Source organism: Nothoprocta perdicaria, unplaced genomic scaffold (genome assembly GCF_003342845.1).
Source record: "Nothoprocta perdicaria isolate Ctin4 unplaced genomic scaffold, notPer1 scaffold_18, whole genome shotgun sequence".
In the NCBI taxonomy this organism is placed as follows: domain Eukaryota; kingdom Metazoa; phylum Chordata; class Aves; order Tinamiformes; family Tinamidae; genus Nothoprocta; species Nothoprocta perdicaria.
In genome coordinates this window covers 4,812,002-4,832,228 of record NW_020454982.1, presented here as the reverse complement: position 1 = coordinate 4,832,228, position 20,227 = coordinate 4,812,002, and the positions used below count along the sequence as shown (strand labels likewise).

Below are 20,227 nucleotides of genomic sequence, written 5' to 3'. Positions count from 1 at the left end.
TTAGTAAAATTTCTTTTTTTTTTTTTAGTAAAAGTTCAGGTTTTGAAATGTTGCAGTTTTTAAAAATAACTTTTGGAATGTTATTGTCACTGTAATGAAGTCCCACTTTCCCCTTATGGTGCAATCTTTAAGCATACTGGAGCATGTAGCTAACTTCTGAACATAAGGCTGTATCTCAGTGAACATTATTGTTCACTGGCTGCAAGTTATTCAAAAGCTTCTTTTCTTACCCTCTCTAGTAGGCAGCTGCTATCGTTTACTCTCTTCTTTATTGCTGAAAGCAAAGGCCTTGAAGTATCATGACTAGCCAAGTACACTGATGAATAATTCAATCGAGTTAGTGATATCTCTTACCTCAACTAGTCCCACAGTGTAGTGTCCTACACTACAATCACATGCAGTGCGTCAAAACACAAAGAAAGATAAACTACATCAAACATTAGTCTCATATTCAAGTCTACTTTTGCAGATTTTTCCAAGAAGACTTATACCACAAATCCTAATTGACCTTACATTTTTTTAAACTGATAGGCATCATTTGCACAAATGCCAGTCTATGAGCTCAGCCACCTATAACCTCTTCTGAAGAGGCTCTAAATTCTGCATTATACCAGACAGTTCCTTCTCTTTTTTTTTTTTTTTTTTTTTTTAAGAAAAGCTATCTGTCTCACATGCACATTAATCTCTTTCCCCTTCTAGTTTATAACAAGATTTTCTTATGAATTCCACTTAGTGCTATGCTGTTGACTACAATATTACTGTTATATAGCAAAAAGGTTGCTGTGCTCCTGTCCAAGCAGCACTATCCAATAAAGGCAATGCAAGTTGTAATCAAAACCAATTTAGACAACAGGTATGCAGAAATGTGAATCATCTGAGATTTTTTACAAGTGCTAAAATTTCTCTGGACCAGCATTTTTTGTCTTGGTAAAAAAAAAAAAAATCTTAAAATAATACAGAAAATAATATAATGCCTACTGATTTTAAACAGATTTCCAAAGCACACAGAACTGTTCTTCAGCTGGGTTGCTGCTCTAAAGTTGACATTCAAAAATTCTCCAAAGACATTCAACTAACAGAAAAACACCAAGTACAAAAAGAAAATTCAGTGAACAAAACATCTTGCTTCATTTGTGTCCAGCAGCTCACATGCCTAGAGACATCTCTGTACCAGCATTTTATTACCACAAAATCTAGAATAATTTCCATGAACACTTAATTGCCTGGCTATGCTCCTGGTCTAATTTCCCTGCATACAAATACTTGCTATCAGACACTTGGATCCATTTCTACTTTCTTCTCTTTTAAACAGAGGTCATCTAAATTTAGAATAAAACATTCCTTTGTTGATGAACAGTAACTGGAAATAGGAAGACATTCTGTTTTGCTTAAGCAACTCCACAGAAACACCATAACTAAACACACATCCAGTAAACACAAAAATCAACCCCTGCTTCATGGCTTATAGGGTATGCCAGCTTTCCTTCTGAATATAACCCACTGTGCATAGTCAGTGGGGATTTAACATACCTATATATTAGGAGAAAAGGATGTTCTATTTAAACTTAATGATGGCACTTACCAAAGCAGCAAAGGAGGTTTGGAAAACAAACTCACCAGTTAAGTGACCATGTACTATTACTTGTTCTTCTACCAGTTGACAATTAAGCATTTTATGTGCAGACATGAGTTCTCCATTAGAAGAGGTAAAGCATCTGCTTCAGGATGTTTACAGACAGGAGTAGAGGTATACAGAGATCTCACATAGGAACAGCACCCAGACATGGTTACTAAAGCAATTACTTCTCCAGATGCAACTAATGGCCAATTAGCAGTAATTTGCACAGGGACTGTGGCCCAAGCAGACAGCTGGGAGCTGACCTGAAGAGCCTCAGCTGGAATAATCCATGGCAGGAACAGAATTCAATGTCACTGAGAAAACGGTTTTAAAATGCAAAAAAATAGAATCATTTCAAAGAACAGCAAAGTATCAGCAACTCGCACACAAAGTAATTCACTGATAAATTCATTGTATTTGCCCTCCCATGCCTAGCATGATAGGAAAAGGATGAAATGCTAATCTCTGCTTCAGTATAAGCAATGAAAAATAACCAAATATAAACAGCAGAGGTAGAATATAATTAACAACATTAATGAATGGTTTCACGATAAAAACATTCCCTCTCCCCACCCAGTGATTTTCCTACCAAGGAACGCCAAATTGTTGCTTCATCGCTGATTTTGCTCATCTCATAAACAACAGCCAGCTCACTAACAAAACACAATGTTTTGAATAGTTTTTACCATGCATCGACTAGATTAAGGCCAGTTTAGTTTGATAGTTAAGGGAGAAATTTCTGAAGAAATACCAGCAAACTTGGAAACAGATCCAGTTACCATTAGCAGCAAAGAATAAAAGCCTGCAAGAAATGGGAAGTACATATAGAAAAAAAAAAAATGCATTTGAATATCTGTTACACAATCCTGCTTGTTTTCCTTCTCCTTGGAGGCTTTTCATGCATTCTAGGAATGCGTACCACACACTTGAGAAATACAAAGCTATAGCATCATAATTATCATTTTTAAAAGTTAAGAAGAAAATCTAAGGTATTTTTCAGTAAATATACACTATCTATAGTGTATATACACCGTATTTTGCAGTATCTAACAGAAGGACTATATGGACATTTGTAGAAAGTCATAGAATAGGTGAGTTCATGACATTAAAAATAAAGAATCACTTTGAGTAGGAATTTTCATATTCAAAGCACTGTATTAAGCAATACAGGCAATACCGGTTCCAAAGATTCATTAAAATGACTGTATGCAAATGTTACCAGAGTCATTTACTTTCATTCCCACCCACACCCTCCAGCTACAGCAGTTACCAAACCTTAGCCTGTCAAATGAGATGATTCTAGGATTATTCCCTCAATTATTTCAGTGAAAGAGCCAGTATGGAATGATCACAAAAGCAGGTCAGCTAAAACAATGACAATATATCAGCCTCTTACAGACTGACAGAACACATGAGAGTGGTAAAAAGTAACACCATAGCAGCATAATGAAATTCTAGACACACACAAAAGCAAAATCATTAATGGCACTAGTCCTACATTTGGTGTGTCAGTCCCAAGTGTTTCAGTGTAGCCCAGCCTAACTGTGCCTTCACCTTTCCAATCCTCCACTCTGCCCTTCAGCAATTCCAGGAGGGCAAGATGCACCCGGCCTTCGGCACTGACAGTGGCTGGAAAAAGGCCATGTTCTGTTTCACTCCTATAGCCGCAGAGATGCTCCCTTTACTTTCCAGCAAACTGCTGGAAAGAAACTGCTGCAAATGTAAATCAGTGTGTCCCAGCTGTGGAGAAAGCAACCATACTGGCTTAGTCTCCTATCTTATACTCCACAGACAAAGGCAGGAAGAAGGTTCTGGCAGCTCACTGCTTGTTCTACTGCAAACTCTGTCCACAAGCCATACATCTTGATTCATCTTCATCATAATCTGCCAGTTGTAGCATCCTGAAATCTCCGCAACTAATCTCATTAATAACTTTTCTACAGCTAATGGATCTACCAAAAATTTCAAAATATCCCCTTCATAAAAGTCCTTATTCACATCTCTTAGATTTTGTGTCTTTAAGCAAGTCAGCTTTCACATCTCTATACACCCTATGACAAAATAACTGTATAATATACTTTAAAATTAGATTCATTTTTATCTTGATTTGAGTCCCAGAACTGAAGTAAAAAGAACACATACACATGCATTTAATAGCTGACTCTCATGGAAAACAAATGTATAATTATGCAGATCATAATTAGTCACAAACTGAGTTTTGGGGACTTAAATGATAACTTTAAGTGCAAAAGGTTAATTACAACATTAAAAAATACTAATAAAGGATGCACAACTAGCCCGTATTTATACACTTGTGGCATATGCCTGTGCCATCAAGAGCCTTCAAAAAAAAAAAAGATAAGAAATATTTGAAAAAGTCCAGGTACCTTCAGGATTGTTTACAATTCTTAGCTGTTATTTTAACAAAAAAGCTGTCTTTCCTCAAGTGATATCCTCCTTTCTGAGTGCAATACTTCAAGCTTTTAGTTGGGAAAAAAAAAAAAAAAAAAAAAAAAAAACACAGCTTGCAATTTAACACTTCTTACCTCGAGCAAGGCAGCTGCTGGATCGCCCTGTAAGCTCTTCCCCAGCTTATCAACCTCATCGAGCAGGAACACCGGATTGTTAACCCCAACAGTCTTCAGTCCATTGATGATTCTACCCGGCATGCTGCCAACGTAGGTGCGTCTGTGGGAACGGAGCACGTGGAGAAAATAAGTTGACATATGAAATAGGAGTACAAACAATAAAAATAAAACACAAAGGAAAACTTAGGTATCAGCAGTCTTGTAACAAATCCTGTTTTTTTCCAAAAACTTCTGCAACTAGTAGATAAAAGTACTGAATATGCATTAGAACTAACACAACTGATTATATTAACAGGTGGAAATTCCAGTTCCCTAGAGCATCAGTTGGTCCAGGAAGAAAAACCGCATACATATAACAGTGCATACGTGCATTATGGCTTACAGGCATTTCACAGGATTTAGTATAACCATCTTTGAACTGTACAAACAAGCATAAGCACATTCGGGAACCTCATCAATACCAACACTTAAGAATAGTGATATTGTTTTTCATCTTTTCAACAGAGTTCACCCAGTGTTTTAAAAATCTGGGAAAAATTCCAAATATACTGAACTGTTGATGCCTATCGTATGTGCCACATGCTTTAACTGGCAATCATAAAGAAAAAATCTTATTTATCGTGTCATTTCAACAATCGAATAAAACCTGGAACAGCACAACAGAACAAGAAATTATCAGTTCAAATTTATTTAGCAAAGATGGTAAAACTCCCTGACCCCCACTACTCCCAACACACATAGACAACCAGGATATACATACGTATATACCATTTGATGAATTTACCATAGTCTTTTCTGCTTGTGCAATAAGTAAACAAAACAGTGTGAGTATTTAAAAGTATGAAATGCTGGTCAGTCAGAGACACATGAAGTACTTGGTTACAAGTGCGTATCTCATGACCCTCACAAAGCAGAAATGCAGAACAGGCCTCCTCTGCTGTATGATCTGTTTCAATGCAGTCCAAAATAAACAGGATGGCATTTAGAAAGATGAAACCAAAAATACCGTGGGAGTAATTTCAAAAGATTCTAGGGAAGATTTAAAACAAGAAAATAACTCATAATATGGAGCAATGTTAGTTTTGTGTAATATTTAACTACTGAGGGAACAAATGCAGTTACTGTATTTAACTGCAGATTTGAGTAAAATCAAGTTTTTAGTATATTTTAATAGCTAGATAGAAATAGCTAGAAATGCAATATAATTTCAATTTGCCTATTACCACCTCCATGAGGCAGCTGTTAAAAGACTGACCAAGCAGCATGAAATAGTTTATCACCTCCCAGCTTTTGGGTAACCTCTTTTCCTGCAGTGAGAGAGTAGGTCCATCTCCACTGAGTGTACACCACATGACATCTACTGCAGGTCAAGAATCTGCATGGGGGAACTATTATAACTAGCAAGTCACTTCTTTCTCCACCTGCACACAGTCAACCTTACCAAAAGAATTAAAGCATCCTAGAAAGCACTGACAGAAAATTAGGAACTCAAAGCAGAGGCTCATTTGTCAGTGGAATTAAGTTAATCATTTTAGCTTTTTTTTTTTTAAAAAAAAAAAAAAAAAGGTGCTTATTGCACCAGGAGATAAAGTTTATATACTTCACAGACAATGCAACAAGAACATTTTTTTTAACATGGTATTTATCCCAGAAGTGGGATAACATATTTAGAAATCTTGATCCTTTTTTTCTCATGCACATGCTTACATTAATAAGATATGAAAGGATGTCTTATTTTTATTTTTATAAAGTAAATTACAGATTTATTGGTGTTATGTGTACATATATAAAATCTTAGTTGAGCACTGTAAATTCCATAAAAATTGCAGATACCTATGTACCATCCAGTTACAAAATAAACAAAAAGTTTGAAAAAATACAATTTTAAGAATATCAAAATCAGTGACTTCTAAAGCAAGAATGAAAAATATTCCAACATTATAGAAAATCATTAAATGCAAATGCTAAAACCAAAAATCTTTATCCAAAATATGCTTTGTGTTATGATCTACCATGTGAAAAAAAACACCTATCAGACTGAACCGAGACCAGCATTGTCAAAAGGTTACCTGTGCAAACAATGAATTCTTCAAGAAAATGGAAAAAAAAAACAGAGAATTATTGCAGGTAACACACATTTTTTTTTTCTGCAAAAAAAATTTCAGTTTCCACAGAAATGAAGTTAAAAGAAAATATGCACAGTGACTAGAAATAGTCTATTTTTCATTTCATCACAACTGACTGTTCTCACTCTTCCTTTGCTTGCACTTTCTTCTTCTCAGTTGCATTTTAAAAAATCTCAAGACACGTTAAATTTAAATAACTGACTCCAACATGTTTAATTAATGCATCAAATTTCTAATTAAAGCAAGCCTAAACGTATTTATACAATTTGATCAGTAATCATGAAATACAAACTAACGCTATAAATTTTATAAGAAATATCTAGATATTAATTCATTCTTCTCATTTATAACAGTCTAAATCTATGGTTTAGATCCATCCATTTAGAGATGGAACAGGACCTATTTAAATACAATATCTATTAAAGATCCAAAATTTTCAAGGCATGTCAGAAATGCTAGGGCAAATGTCATCTGCAGAATTATAAAAAACAATAGCATAGTATTTTATTTTAAAAATATAAACACAGATGGCTCCTTTCTACTCTAAGTGGTTTTTATGGAGCCATCTATAAGACATCCATAAAACAGACTCTACAGATATGTGCATTAAAATAAAATAAAATTACATGCAGATATGAGCATTAACCTCTGCTTTGTAATTTCTAAAACTGAACAATGCTATTTGTGAACAGTAGCCACTGACTGCAAGGATATTATTTTCCTCAATTAGACGGTTAAAAGGACAAAAAGCTGATATCCTTCAATCGTAGTGGTTTTCAAACTGTACTTGGCAGATTTGCCAGGAACTAGGAAGAGTTAACAAAATCAATATCACCAAAAAATCCTATTTCTAAACTTATTTGCACAAGTTCCCAATTTTGACAGGTTTCACCGACTCAAGCGAAACCTAGAGTTTCACTAGCCTTTAGAAGCCTATCTATGCTTTGTACTCATGTAACAAAATCATTCCTTGCAAGTGAAACTGTTTCGAGATTTGTTTCTTCCAGCACTGTGCTACAGTAGCACCAAGCTGGCCCTAAGAATTCCTGCTAGCGCAGCACTACCAGTCAGGAATCTCACTCGTTATACTCGGATGCACCCAAAAATGCTTTCAGACCTGGAGAAGACTATTCAGATTTCTGCTAGTTGAATAGTGATGTAATACAACAGTATTTCACACAGAAGGCAGTATGAGGAAAAAAAAAAAAAAAAACGCACAGAAATCAGTAAGCCTTATGGTGATCTCACTAGCACCACTAAAAATAACGAGCAACTACATTCTTCTTTTTAAAAATAGAAAATGACACACATGCAAGAGAAAGATCACACAGTTCCTGTATAAGACAATATATCAGCACTGAAAAGATCTGAAAAATAGGGAGCTTCTTAGAAAAAAAGTTCAGCAAGTCCTTCAGGATGCTTTATTTTTCTTCATAACCATCAAATGCAAAGCAGCAGAGTTTTACAGATGGTACAGATGAGTGGTAAACATTAACAGCAGCTGGAGGATGTCTGCTAAAACACTTCTGTTTTTGTACTGAGGTGACAACTGTATTTGGGAACAGAACAGTGGTTGCTAGTCTTCACTCAGTCAAGAAAGGAATCACGTGAACTCCAGCTGCAGACACATGATCCACAAAACCTGGGCACTTCCAGACTGCCCTGGTTACCCCTCGCAGCACACAGGGCAGTGCACTTGCTGAAACACCACCCTGCTCATTGCCGACTTGCTGAAACACCACCCTGCTCAGTGCTGCAAGCTGCTGTATTGCTTTCTGTACCTACCTTTCACCTACAGCAGTAGTAAGTGGCCAAACAGAGTAAACACTATTATAGTGCTAGTCTTGCTTTCAGCTGAAACTGAGCCAGTTTCTTCTTAAATGTTTTAGTACATTAGGCCTCTAGCAACATACCATCGTATTTCTGCAACATTAATGGAAGCTACTTTAACTTCAGCCTAATGCAGGGCTTCTTGCTTACTTTCTCTGAAGAGAAAAAGAATGGCTCATAATACATGTCAGAAAATATGCTCTCTTACAGTATAACTCAGAGAAGAACAATCGATATGTCCAAAACCTTCACATCACTTCTATGATTCCTTTCTGTGACTGCCATAGGAAGCACAATATGGATTCACTTGGAATCAACTTGGAGGATCTACTCATTCAAAACAACATCACAGAAAGGTTTATAGAAAAACTCTAATTCCAAACTTAATTACATCTGATTTTGAAGAGAAAAGCAGAAAAAAAATAGAACAGATTTTTAAAATTGTTAAATTATTGCTCTTAATTTTACATACACAAATCCTGCAAAAACAGTCGGCTACAAAGGGATGAATAATGCCTTCTCCTCTTAACTGCTACGAATTTTAGTTTCAGTCTTAAGCTATACACTTCCCTGTTTCCTGAACAGTTTTCATATGAAACTCTTAATTATATTAGATGGTATTTTTCCTGATGAAAAATATATTCCAAAAGCATCTACAGTCAGCTAATTGTAAGCTAAAAGCTTTTGATGTTAAATCTGTAAGGCAATTTAACTTCCAGCATGCATTTACAGTTTAACAAAGCACCAAAAAAAGCCACTTTAATGACCGTCACAATCTAAAAGCTTTTTCACTTTTACGTAACTCCGGTTGTCTTTATAAAAACTAAGTGCAAAATAGCCAAAAATAAAATAAGGAAAACAATAAGGAATTGGTGGCAACTCCACAGAAGCTGCTAACAGATTTCCTTCTGTTTATAATGTCTCTTTTACAGCCATGGCCTCCCTATCAGAAAGACGAAAGTCCAACTCCTCCCTGGAAAACTTACTTATGTCTTAAGTGCTGTAATGCTTAGCATTCAACAGCCTCTTGTGGCTTCAGTTTGAATAGCAACATCTTGAATCTCCTTTTACATAGTTTCCAGGATCCAAATTACAAGTAATTTGAAACATTAGAATTACTATATATTAAACAATTAACAGTGGTTAATGGCTAGCAATACAGTTTCTGAATAGTTTCTGGATACCAAGAATAACACATACTGAAGAAGGAGAACATAGTTTTCTTTAACATTCCAACAGTGCTTAAGAAAGGGAGGCAAAAAGAGCACATATTAAAGGTTTATAAAACCATCAGTATCACAGCATTGTTGTATGGATACATTAAAAATGCATTAAAATAAAATTGTTTAATGTTGACATAACCTATTCTAAGAAAATACTTCAAAAAGTTCCTCTCAAGCTAAAATGTAAAGGTGACAAGAACTCTCTGGAGTCCCTGGAACAAAAGTTCCTGTAAATCTGCAACAGAAAAATCTACATAGGAATAAATGCATATTTCTCATTCTTTCAAGCACGCCTAAGCAAAGGTTTACTACTCAATTCTGAATTTTCAAGAGGCCATCAAGTACATAATCACCATTTCCTCACTTATTCTTATCTAATAAATTCTAGTAAGTGATCAATTGTATATTTTGGTCTACATATCCCTAGAATGCCTGAAGTTTAGGCATAGCTTGAGCGTCACACAATATAGCAAGTCTCATGCATTTCTCCTAGTCTCAGTTGTCAGTTTTGTCCCTCTAACGTGTTGACACATGCAATTAGCTTATGCATTTGGAAGTTCTTGAAAAAGAAAAAAAAGTCAAACTGCATTATCTGGAATAGAAGCAAGAAATTATGCTGCACACTGCTGAAAACAGTCATAGTTCCTGGAAAGATAACTGGACATCAGAGAAAAAAACAACAGCTTTAGTTGCAAGAATTTGCTAACTTTTGCAAGGGGAAATTTTACTCAATAACACAACTTCAAATAATAAGATGCTCTTACAGATTCTTAGAGTACTATCAAGTTAATTATCCCAAACCTCCTATACTAACTGTTGGAAACATAAATAGTGATTACTGGAACTAAAAATTATAAGTAGGAGAGAAAGAAACAGTTACCTGTGGCCTCGAATATCAGACTGATCACAGACGCCTCCTAGAGCAATTCTGTGGAATTCTCGACCCAAAGTCTTGGCAATAGATCTTCCAACACTAGTTTTACCGACTCCCGGGGGACCCACAAAACAAAGAATAGGTCCCTTAAGGTTGTTTTTAAGCTGCCTGACAGCTAAGTACTCCAAAACTCTCTTCTTCAGCTTCTCCATGGCATAATGATCATTATCCAAAAGAATTCGAGCTGCACGAATTTCAAGGCGATCTATCGAACATTGACAACAGAAAAAACAAAAGAACATTTATCTTTAAGACATAAACAATATGCTCTGCAGTATGAAAGATACCAATACATTCTCAAGCACGTTGAATAACAGAAAATTCATTTTTTAAATGAATCACTGAACAAAAAACATCATCAAAGTTCCCAACTTTCTGGCCTCTAGTCTATTAACGTATATTTTTACTTACTGTACCTAAGTCCAAAGCACCTCATCTACACATGCAAATAGCAATCTTCCAACTTTGCTGAAAGTAATAATCCTCAAATCATCTATGATATGGAATAACTCTGCAAGCTTAAAAGCCAGCTTTCATGAATGAAACATTCTACCAGTACACTACAGTTTTGGCCATAAAAGTCAAGAAACTCTTCACTCATTTTGTGGTTCTTTGAATATACTGACCTCTGTAGGCCAATTCTTTTACAACCTTATGCTTAACAAAAATATTTACAAGAATATTTGTAAACATCCACGTTTCTATTTTAAAAAGGCTGAAATTCATCAACACATATACTAACAAGGCAAAAATTAGAAATGCTTTTGCTGGTATGCTACAGTAAATCACTTTTAAAAATCAGCTCGTTATAAATGCTGTTCAAAAGCCTCAGTCTTCAATAATTGTTAACGGTAATTAGAAATCCTTTTTTTTCTCATTATTTTTAAGAAAAACTAAATTTAATGCTAAATTTATTGCACCTCTCCCCAATAGCTTACACTAATTATTCTACATTCTGTATTTCCAAATGCATGTCATAAATGTAACTTCTGAATGCTGTGATCCTAACAGATTGCACAGTGACGTCTCAGTGAGCACCATGAACTTTGAACCTGTTTGCAGTGAGACATGAAAAACAAAGCAAGTCCCAACAGAAACCAGAGTACTGCCAGTGTGGAGACTAACAAAAGTAAAATGCAAGTATTATTCCTGTTTTCTAATTCTTCTTCAGTGAGAAAAATCTACAGACGAAATCCATCGTTTTGAAGAAATTGATTAATAGTGTTTTGCTATACACTATTATACACTACATCTTGCCCACACACACACACATATATATATATACACACAATACTAGCACAGATCGTAGTAATAACACCTTCATTTTTCTTTGTAGATATTCCTAAGACTTTTTTTAATTCACATTTTTACGTGTACAACTGAGTCAGCTATCCAGTAGATCTTATTTTAAACCTGGGAGACCCTAAGACCTTAGTAATGTATTGATGACAATTTTACTATCAAGACTAGGAAACAAAAATTTGTGACAGGTGTTCGTATGGTAGGTTCTTGTATTAAAATGTCTGTGCAAAAGACAGCCAACCACTTATATCACCTTTAGTACTCTTGTTCCATGGCAATTCCACCATCAGCTCCAAGTAATTTCTGGTCAAAGCATATTCTGGCATTGACTGAGGCATTTTCTTTAATCTAGAAATACATGGACAAAATACATTAGCTATGCAGAAATTAACTGCAAAGTAACATCTCACCTCTACTACAAGACAGATATTTAAAGTAAATCAAGCTCACACAAAGGATTATCTCCCTGCATGCACAGTATCTATGTACTTTCACTGATTAAGAAACATCATATCGCAGACAGTACACTCATTTCCCTTATCAGGAAAAAACATGGAGAAAAAAAAAGGAAGACTCAAGAGATCTCTGAATGAGAAATATTTGGATTGTTTTATACATTTATTGCTAACAATTGAGATTTGTTTGCCCTTTTTTGAGGTCTTTCCTTCATAATACAGAGAGACTACAGTTTAATGTTATATTAACTTCTAAATCTTGGAAGCCTTGTATTTCATGTCATAGACATGAAGTGATGAAATTTGTATAGAAAGAGAGTCACTCTACTAAAATTTATGAATTATTTCCCAGACAAAAATCAAGAAAAATGCAGTATCAAAGAAAAAAAGATGTAATGTATTTTTCTCAAAAAATAAAATCTTCTTGAAATCTCCTTGATTCTACTTGAATCTACTTGAAAATCTCCTACCTCTTTATTTCCTTAAGACAAACTTTAAGAGCTTGTTCTGACATACTGGATGTTCTAATCTTTTTTTCCAGCATGACAACATCATCATGATCTCCTTCTTCATCCTCATCTTCTGTAGCACTTGGAATGTGATTGATTCTTCTAATAGGACGAATAGCTACGATCTATAACACAGAAAACCGAACCACAGAATAGCACCTTTTTTTTTTTTTTTTTTTTTTTTTTTTTTTTTTATAATAAGACATGCTTTTTTCTTTGTTCAGAAACCAGGAGAAAAACATGCAAGGTACTGAGAGTGTCTTTTTGGTCTCCTTTGCAGTAAAAGACAGATAATAAGATGATAATCTTCTAAACTTTATTAAAAAAAAATAAGAATTATTCACAGCATTTTAAAAGGCTTGGACCTGGAACCTATCATATTAAACAGGGTAAACAAAATCTTTACAAACAAAAAAAAGAATCACCTTTCCTTTTTTATTTCTTGGTTACTTCTTTAGTAAACATGCAACATAAGACTGGGTTGCTAGACTTCAACAGACTACATATTTCACACTACTTATTTTTTAGATGTTATTTCAAAAGCTGTCATACGCTTGCAATGACGTTAATGAAAGGTACATCTTTCACTATCATATTCTGCGCAGGTCAAAATTCAGTCTGCACACAGAATGCAGATAAACTAGGAAATGATTCATTAAAAGAATATGAGGGTTTAAAAAAAAAAGATTAAAAAGTCTAACACCTATCCATACAGTTTAGATATGCAAATTAAAATTGTTAACTAGGTGTTCTCTGCAGCACCAGACTGACTATGAAACCTTATGACTGCAGATTAGACCTTTATGCACATTAAAGTCATATACATTTATTGGTCTGTTTAAAAGCGCACCTTTATACTTATTTAGGATATTTAAGAATCCCACATTTAAAGGTCCATACCCTTTTATCATCATCCTGTTTGGGCTTTCTTGTTTTCTGAAGCAGCTTCAGGCCTTCAATTTGTCTAACAAGCAATGGTATAGTCATCTTGAACCGTTCTTCCAGCCTAACAGCATCTAAAATCTAAGAGGAAGGAGTTATGAGTAGCCAGTATTTTCAGGCTAATAGTTCACCAACTTTGGAAAGGCAGAGAGTTCTATTACCATATTTTGGCAGAGCTATAGGATAGGTGGTTTGCAAAAAAAGTAGTAGTAAGAAAAGGCAAAGATAATATAGTACACAAAAAAATAACCTCAAGTTTACGATATTACTTCAGGATTTGTACACCTGTTGCCAAAAAAAACCAAAAATTGCACAACTGCAATCTACCAAGTAAACAGGGAAAACCTTTTAGAAAAAAGCAAATAAAAAACTTCAAAAAGTGGTATGAGAGCACAGTTTCTCATCTATTGTATGTTGACCATTTTCCATCAGCAAAGAAAAACACAGTATGTTACATTTACTCTAAGAAATTCCTTTAATGAAAGAAAAAATCTCAAGATTTTTCCCCGGTCCCGAGAGATTATATGAAATTTGAAGACTAGATACCCTTGATTTGTTAGCCTGAACATGCTTTGAAAAGTAGGAGGAAATTTGGATTTCAAAACTACAAAGTACCCCAAAAGAATTTCTTATCCTGTGTCTTTTTAAAGTGTCTTTTTATTTCAACTGCAATTTCTGTGACAAGCATCTGTCACTATTTTATTCCTCAGTTATTAAACCTCAGAGAAGAAACAGAAGAAACAATTGTACTTTATTCTACTCTCATGATTAATCATGCCGAAATATGGAAATAAGTAGAATCTGGCTGCCTCTTTTTCACAGTTTCTATTGGCTGCTCTGCTCTTCATCACTTCAAATCCAAAATTGGACATGCTAAGTTTGCTTTTTAACTGATTTTAGGTGAATGATGTACCTTTTTCCAGAATGAGATTCACCTCCAATACACACTTCACTTAAAATCACTGCACTCATTTCTATTTGATGTTTTTTGAAAGAACTTAAGTTATACTTTCAATTTGAGTGTGCAGCACTGGCAGCAGCAACAACAAAAAAAGCACTAAAACTTCCAAGCAAATGAATATAGAAATCAGGCAATTAAGCAGCAAAACCACAAGCACAATTTTACCATATAACCTTATTCTGACATATAATAAAACTACAGTGCCTTTGTGTTAAAAAAAAAAGGAAAAATAAAGCAAAAAATATTTAAAAAATAAAGTTTAAGATGAAAATATAACTGAATCAGGAGCTGTTTCAGGAACTTATCCAAGTACTCTTGAATAAGCAAGAGATCATTATAATTTGAAAGAAGATTTATCAATTTCTTCACCACAAAAAGAGGAAATCATATGATATTTTTATTACTCTATAAAATAGATTCTAACACTAACCAGAGTCATTTTACTATAATGTGAACTCTCCTACTTAAAAATAAATATCTATGATTTTCAAATAACAGGATGAAAACTTTTTAAAAAACCATATACTTACATGTAACATAAATAGTTCTAACAAAGTATTATCACTGTAAGATCTCAAATGTAAAAAAAACCTCAATTATCTAAAAACTGATTTAACTATAAATAGCGAACATTTGATTCCCCTTATAAAGTTCAAGAACATAATACCTGAAGCTTCTCTTGGTTAGATGTACGAATGATGGAAGTCAGTATATCTGGCAAAGCTTCTCTAGGCAGATTGTCCAAAAGACGTCTCAGCTTTGCAACAGCAGGAACAGACATGTCCAGCATCTCAACTAGCTGTGAGGAACACAGACCGAAAGATACTCACTACTGTTGTTTTTATTTTAATATCATCTAAACAAGTATTTAAATGAGAAAGAACTGCAACTTGCAATATAAAACTGCCTAGCTAATTTACTAAAGAGCTAATGAAATGTAAAATGTGAAACGTAAAAATATCCACACCAATCTGCCCCAAATAAACATATGGGCACACAGGATATAGAGACATGCATAAGAACCAAGTAATTCACCTGCACTGCATACTTGTAGAACTGTTCTGACAACTCTCCGAGTTCCTCCTCTGATTTATTATGCTGATTAGTGAACTGCTCTAGTCGATCCAACTGCTCGACCTCAGCCACGGGATAAGGCTTCTCCTTCAGCAGCTGCAGTATCTGGAAGCGGCACAGGCCGGTGACCAGCAGTGTGTAGTGTGGCTTGGGCCAGTTGCTGCCCACCACCTGAACAGCCAAGGCAGCGGTGCCAATCCTACAAACAGGTCAAATTCCTCTGTTATTTGCCACCTTTAATAGCGGATTTTGTGTTCTGCTTTACAAGGAGCAACAGAGATACAGGTTGCAAGAACTTCCCAGGTCATTCAATTCCTTATGAACAAAAACAATCACATTCTGCAGTACATCTTGACAGACCATAAAACATCAAAAATAACGAGTTAGCTATTAAACAAAGCAAAACAGTGTAACCAGAGGCCTGTTTGGCGAGCGCACTTTGGATCAGTAAGCGAATTTGCTGCGGATTAGCCGTTTAACCGAAGTGGCTGCCCGCGCGGCGGGGGCGGCCGGGCGCACCTGTGCAGCGAGGGCAGCTCCTCGCAGTCCGACGTGGGGTCGCTCGTGTTGGGGATGACGCCGATGATGGTGCTGCGCAGCGAGGTGCCCTTGAGCAAGCGGCTGCGCACCAGCTGCATGTTGCGCGGCGAGTCCACGCTGGTGCGCATGGTGGAGCCGGGCAGCAGGACGCCCTCGTGGGTGAGCAGCAGCGGCAGCCGGCTCGGGATCTGGATGGCGCTGCCCGACGCCATGGCCGCCCGCGACGCGAGGCGACCGCAGCTCCGCCGCCCTCCGCGCCCGCGCTCCGCCCCGTACGGGCCGCCGGCGGGGACACGCCGCGCCGCTCCGCGCGGAGCCTGCGCCGCCCGCGGGCGCCAGGGGGCAGGCGGCGCCTGGGCTTCCCCAGGGAAGGACCTTCCTGAAGGGTTATTTATCTACTTATTTATTGCCTTTTTTAACGAGTAAATGAAGGTGCTGTGAATACTAACTCTGACATAAGCAATATGTAACAAAGGGGAGTTTTTTACAATATCATTTAAATAATTTAAACCCTGTTAATTATACATTTTGGATATCTTCTCCTTAGATCCTTAAGCAAAAGCACTGCTGTGCCTCTGCTCCCAGCTTTTCAAGACCCTGCTTTTCATTTATTTATTTATTTATTTATTTATTTATTTATTTATTTATTTATTTTTCCCTGCCCTAGGCGACCCCAATCCCTGTGCTGAGTGGAGTCCAAGGCCAGCACCATCCCGGGCTGGGCACTGGGGAAGATGGAGGTACCACCGCTGCCCACTTTGCAGCAGAGGGAAAAAGGTGCAAGATCAGAATTGCAACACACAGGGAATGCTGGTTGCTAAAGGGCGGCCTGTGGTCCAGCCGCGTGGAGCGCGGAGCAAAGGTGATGCTGCACAGAGGTGAGGGCTCACGTGCACCAAGGGGCTGGCGAAAGAGCTTGCCACACACGGGGCAGCCCCAGCGACAGCAAACTTGCTCGTTCATGCAGTTTATTAATTCCTTCATAGTCCTTTGGCCTACTTGGAAATGCCATGGTAACAGGATATGTGGAAATACTAAGAATACATTTAAATGCAAGAAAATTATTACCTGTGAGAAACCTATCTTCTTTCCAAAGCAGCCATCTCAGGTAACTCAAGAAGAATCTGGAATTTACTGTACTGTTCAACATGACATTTATAAAATATTAACACAGAAGGGGATCTTACACAAGACTATGGGAAATCTTTCTTGAGCTTTCTAGAGCTAAATGTATTTACTTGCTAAAACATACACACAACACACCAGATGTTTAAGTTGGCACATAAACACAAGCCAAATGGAAAGGTTAAACACTTGCTAATCATACTTATTGTTTATTTTTTGCATCACAAAGCCTCATCATGCTTATTCTCCAGGCTACAATTTTCCCTCTCCACTGGAGACAACTATCCCTGTGGTCATTAGAGGAGGTTTCTTATCTCATTCTGGAACAGTACCAAAAAATCTCAGTAAGTGCCCTTCAAACGCCTTTCACTTTCTCCTCCAGCAGTATTTTTTACTACGAATATGCTACTGCCTTTCTCAACCTCTTTCTTGGCTAGCTGAACCTCCCTTGATTCGTGAAGAAACCACCAAGGCAGGAAGGTGTTAAGAGAAGTCTGCCCCTGATGTGAAGGATTTTGGAAAAGAAGGGACAACTGCCTCCTGATCTGAGCTCCCCTGAATCTCACCAGCAACCTCTGTGCAAGTCCACACTACCTGAGCTACAATATATTTCCCACAGAGATGTTCAGCCTTATCTAAGGATTTAATGTCAGAGAAAAGCTACCACATCTACAGCAAAGCTTTTCAATAGTTGTTCAAATTTTCACCTTACTTGTAATATCAAAGACTGGCTTTTGTTGCATCCTTATCTAATAAAGACGAATGAAAAAGTCTTCCATGATCAGGTCACCACTTAACTGCCAGGGATTGAGCTTCTGTATCCTCTCCTTGCTAGACACGATTTTATCATCCTTAAAAGGTGGATAACCTATAACATTTCCCTTAAATGATATATCTGCCTCATTCAATGCAGTGTTCCAAGCAGTGTTTCTACACCTTACAGTGATTTTTGTACTAAAGGGCAAGACATAATACAGATAAATTTTTTTTCTCACACATTTCTTTCTTGTACACTTTCACAAGCCCTAGACTGACTTTTACATAAATGAAGACATTTTTGCTTACATTAATACTCTCACTGGAAACTGCACAGAGGAACTGCCTAGATTAACCTAAGTTGACCTAACCTTTAAACTAATTGCACAAAGAAATTACTTTAGTATTACTCTATATAAAAGCATTTGCTTCAAGAATTATGTCCAAAGGAAAAAAAAAAAAAAACCTTTTTAATACAATAAGTACTTGAATCTAAGTTTTACATTGCATATTCATGATTTTTACTATAAATATTTTGGTTCTTTTGAAATAAATATGAGACACTCTACATGCAAACTCCAAATGAAAAGTCAGAACTGAAATAGTAGCATCCAAATTAGGCTTTGTTTTTTTATCCGGGGATCCTTTGAGTTGTTAAAGAGAAAAAGATTCCAAAGATAATCTGAAAAATGAATGTAGTCTAATTTCTGATGATATGTGTCCTTATACAACAAGCTGCCAAGATTTTTCCATGTATTCTACCTGTCCATCCCTGTTCCTCCTACTGCCCTGGTATTCCCCATGCTGCAATGTTCCTAGCTCATTCCCATGAGTCCTGTGCCCTCTTGGCAGGTGCTCCTGGCTGGCACCAGGGAGCCTGGCAAGCAGCAGTCCAAGAGCTGTAGGCAGTGGCAGCTCTGAGCACAGTAAGTTGCCAGAAGACAAGGTCCATCCCCCATGCACAAGCTGACCTGCATACAGTGTACGCTCACTTGATTATTTCCCTCAATATCAATCCTCCTCCCCACAAGCAATTCCTGCCATCCTGGCATGCAATAGGAGTCCCTCATGACTGGGAAGTTTATATAAAGCAATTTCAAAGGATATCACGATATAACTGAACTGCATTTAAAGGTTCATTGGTTTTCGTATCATGTACTTCTACTCACAGTAAAGTTGCAGTAGAAATTAAGTTGTTTTTTAATGTAAATTTCACATTAAATATCTTCAGTTATTCTTTCTTCATAGAAAAGTGTCTGATTTTGCACATCCAGCTCAATTAAAAGCTGCCAGTTGGATACACAGGCACAGAGAACTCACGCCAGGAAATGCTGGCAGTGCACTCCTAAGCACATGAACAAGCGTGAGACCTTGGAGAAATTTCTGAAGCTGTGTATGGCATTCTTTTGTGGTAATAGTAAATTGTATTTTAGGAAAAACTGCTAACAGACCTCACAAGAACAACTGAGCTTAAATTCAATCTCCTATTCAGAAATGAAAGAGAGCTCCATAAAACAGGGGAAAAGGAAATAGATGCAAAGAGAAAGAAATTTTGACCTTATTCAAATTTGAACTTGGAGTTAAAAGAAGGTAGAACTTTTTGCCTATCATAGAATCACAGAACACTTAAGGTTGGAAGGGACCTCAGAGGTCATCCAGTCCAACCTCCCTGCTCACGCCTACCCAGAGAAGGTTTACACAGCACACACACACCACAAAAGTTACACTTCTGAAGCTTCTGATGGACAAGTAATATTCATGGGGAATTAAAGTAATGGAATCAGTAGAGCTCATCAGCACAATTAACACTGATGAGGATTCAGTTGTAGAGAAAAAAAAATTGAGTTTATAGCTAAGAGGAGTGATTTTTCTCCTGACACCAAGGAGCACATGGAAAACAACAGAGTTCTGGCTTATGGAAGTAAACCATTTTCCAAATTAAACTCAATCATTTATTTGGTCCATAATTTAACAAAACAACACTTAGAAGGAGCTGCAAAATCACCTTTTCATATTCCTCCCACCAGACAAAAAAAATCCTTTTCTGTAGTTCAAACGAGTTTTTATCTCTCCAGCATAAAAGTTAAGCTTTCTCTGCCTCTATCTCCCTGCAGCTGGGCTGGTCTCTCTTTAAGGGGAGGGAAGGGAACCCTGATGCCAGAAGGTTCCTTGCAAGTTGAAAGTGGCAGCTGAGACTGTTAAAGAGCAGGAGAACAGTGGAAGCCAGGGCACAAAGGCAGTAAG

At 36.7% G+C, this 20,227-nt stretch overlaps 1 protein-coding gene across 1 annotated transcript in view; it reads right to left on the bottom strand.

The window, feature by feature from the left end:
* LONP2 (lon peptidase 2, peroxisomal) overlaps positions 1-16,390 on the bottom strand; it is a 32,041-nt gene extending 15,651 nt beyond the window's left edge. The window contains exons 1-8 of the mRNA XM_026036529.1: positions 16,082-16,390; positions 15,524-15,761; positions 15,156-15,287; positions 13,486-13,608; positions 12,547-12,710; positions 11,875-11,969; positions 10,266-10,524; positions 4,165-4,306 (exon numbers count right to left, since the gene is read on the bottom strand). Of these exons, the coding sequence (XP_025892314.1) occupies positions 4,165-4,306; positions 10,266-10,524; positions 11,875-11,969; positions 12,547-12,710; positions 13,486-13,608; positions 15,156-15,287; positions 15,524-15,761; positions 16,082-16,314 (1,386 nt within the window). The 5' untranslated portion in view covers positions 16,315-16,390. The remainder of the gene's footprint in view (positions 1-4,164; positions 4,307-10,265; positions 10,525-11,874; positions 11,970-12,546; positions 12,711-13,485; positions 13,609-15,155; positions 15,288-15,523; positions 15,762-16,081) is intronic.
* Positions 16,391-20,227: the final 3,837 nt, after the last annotated feature.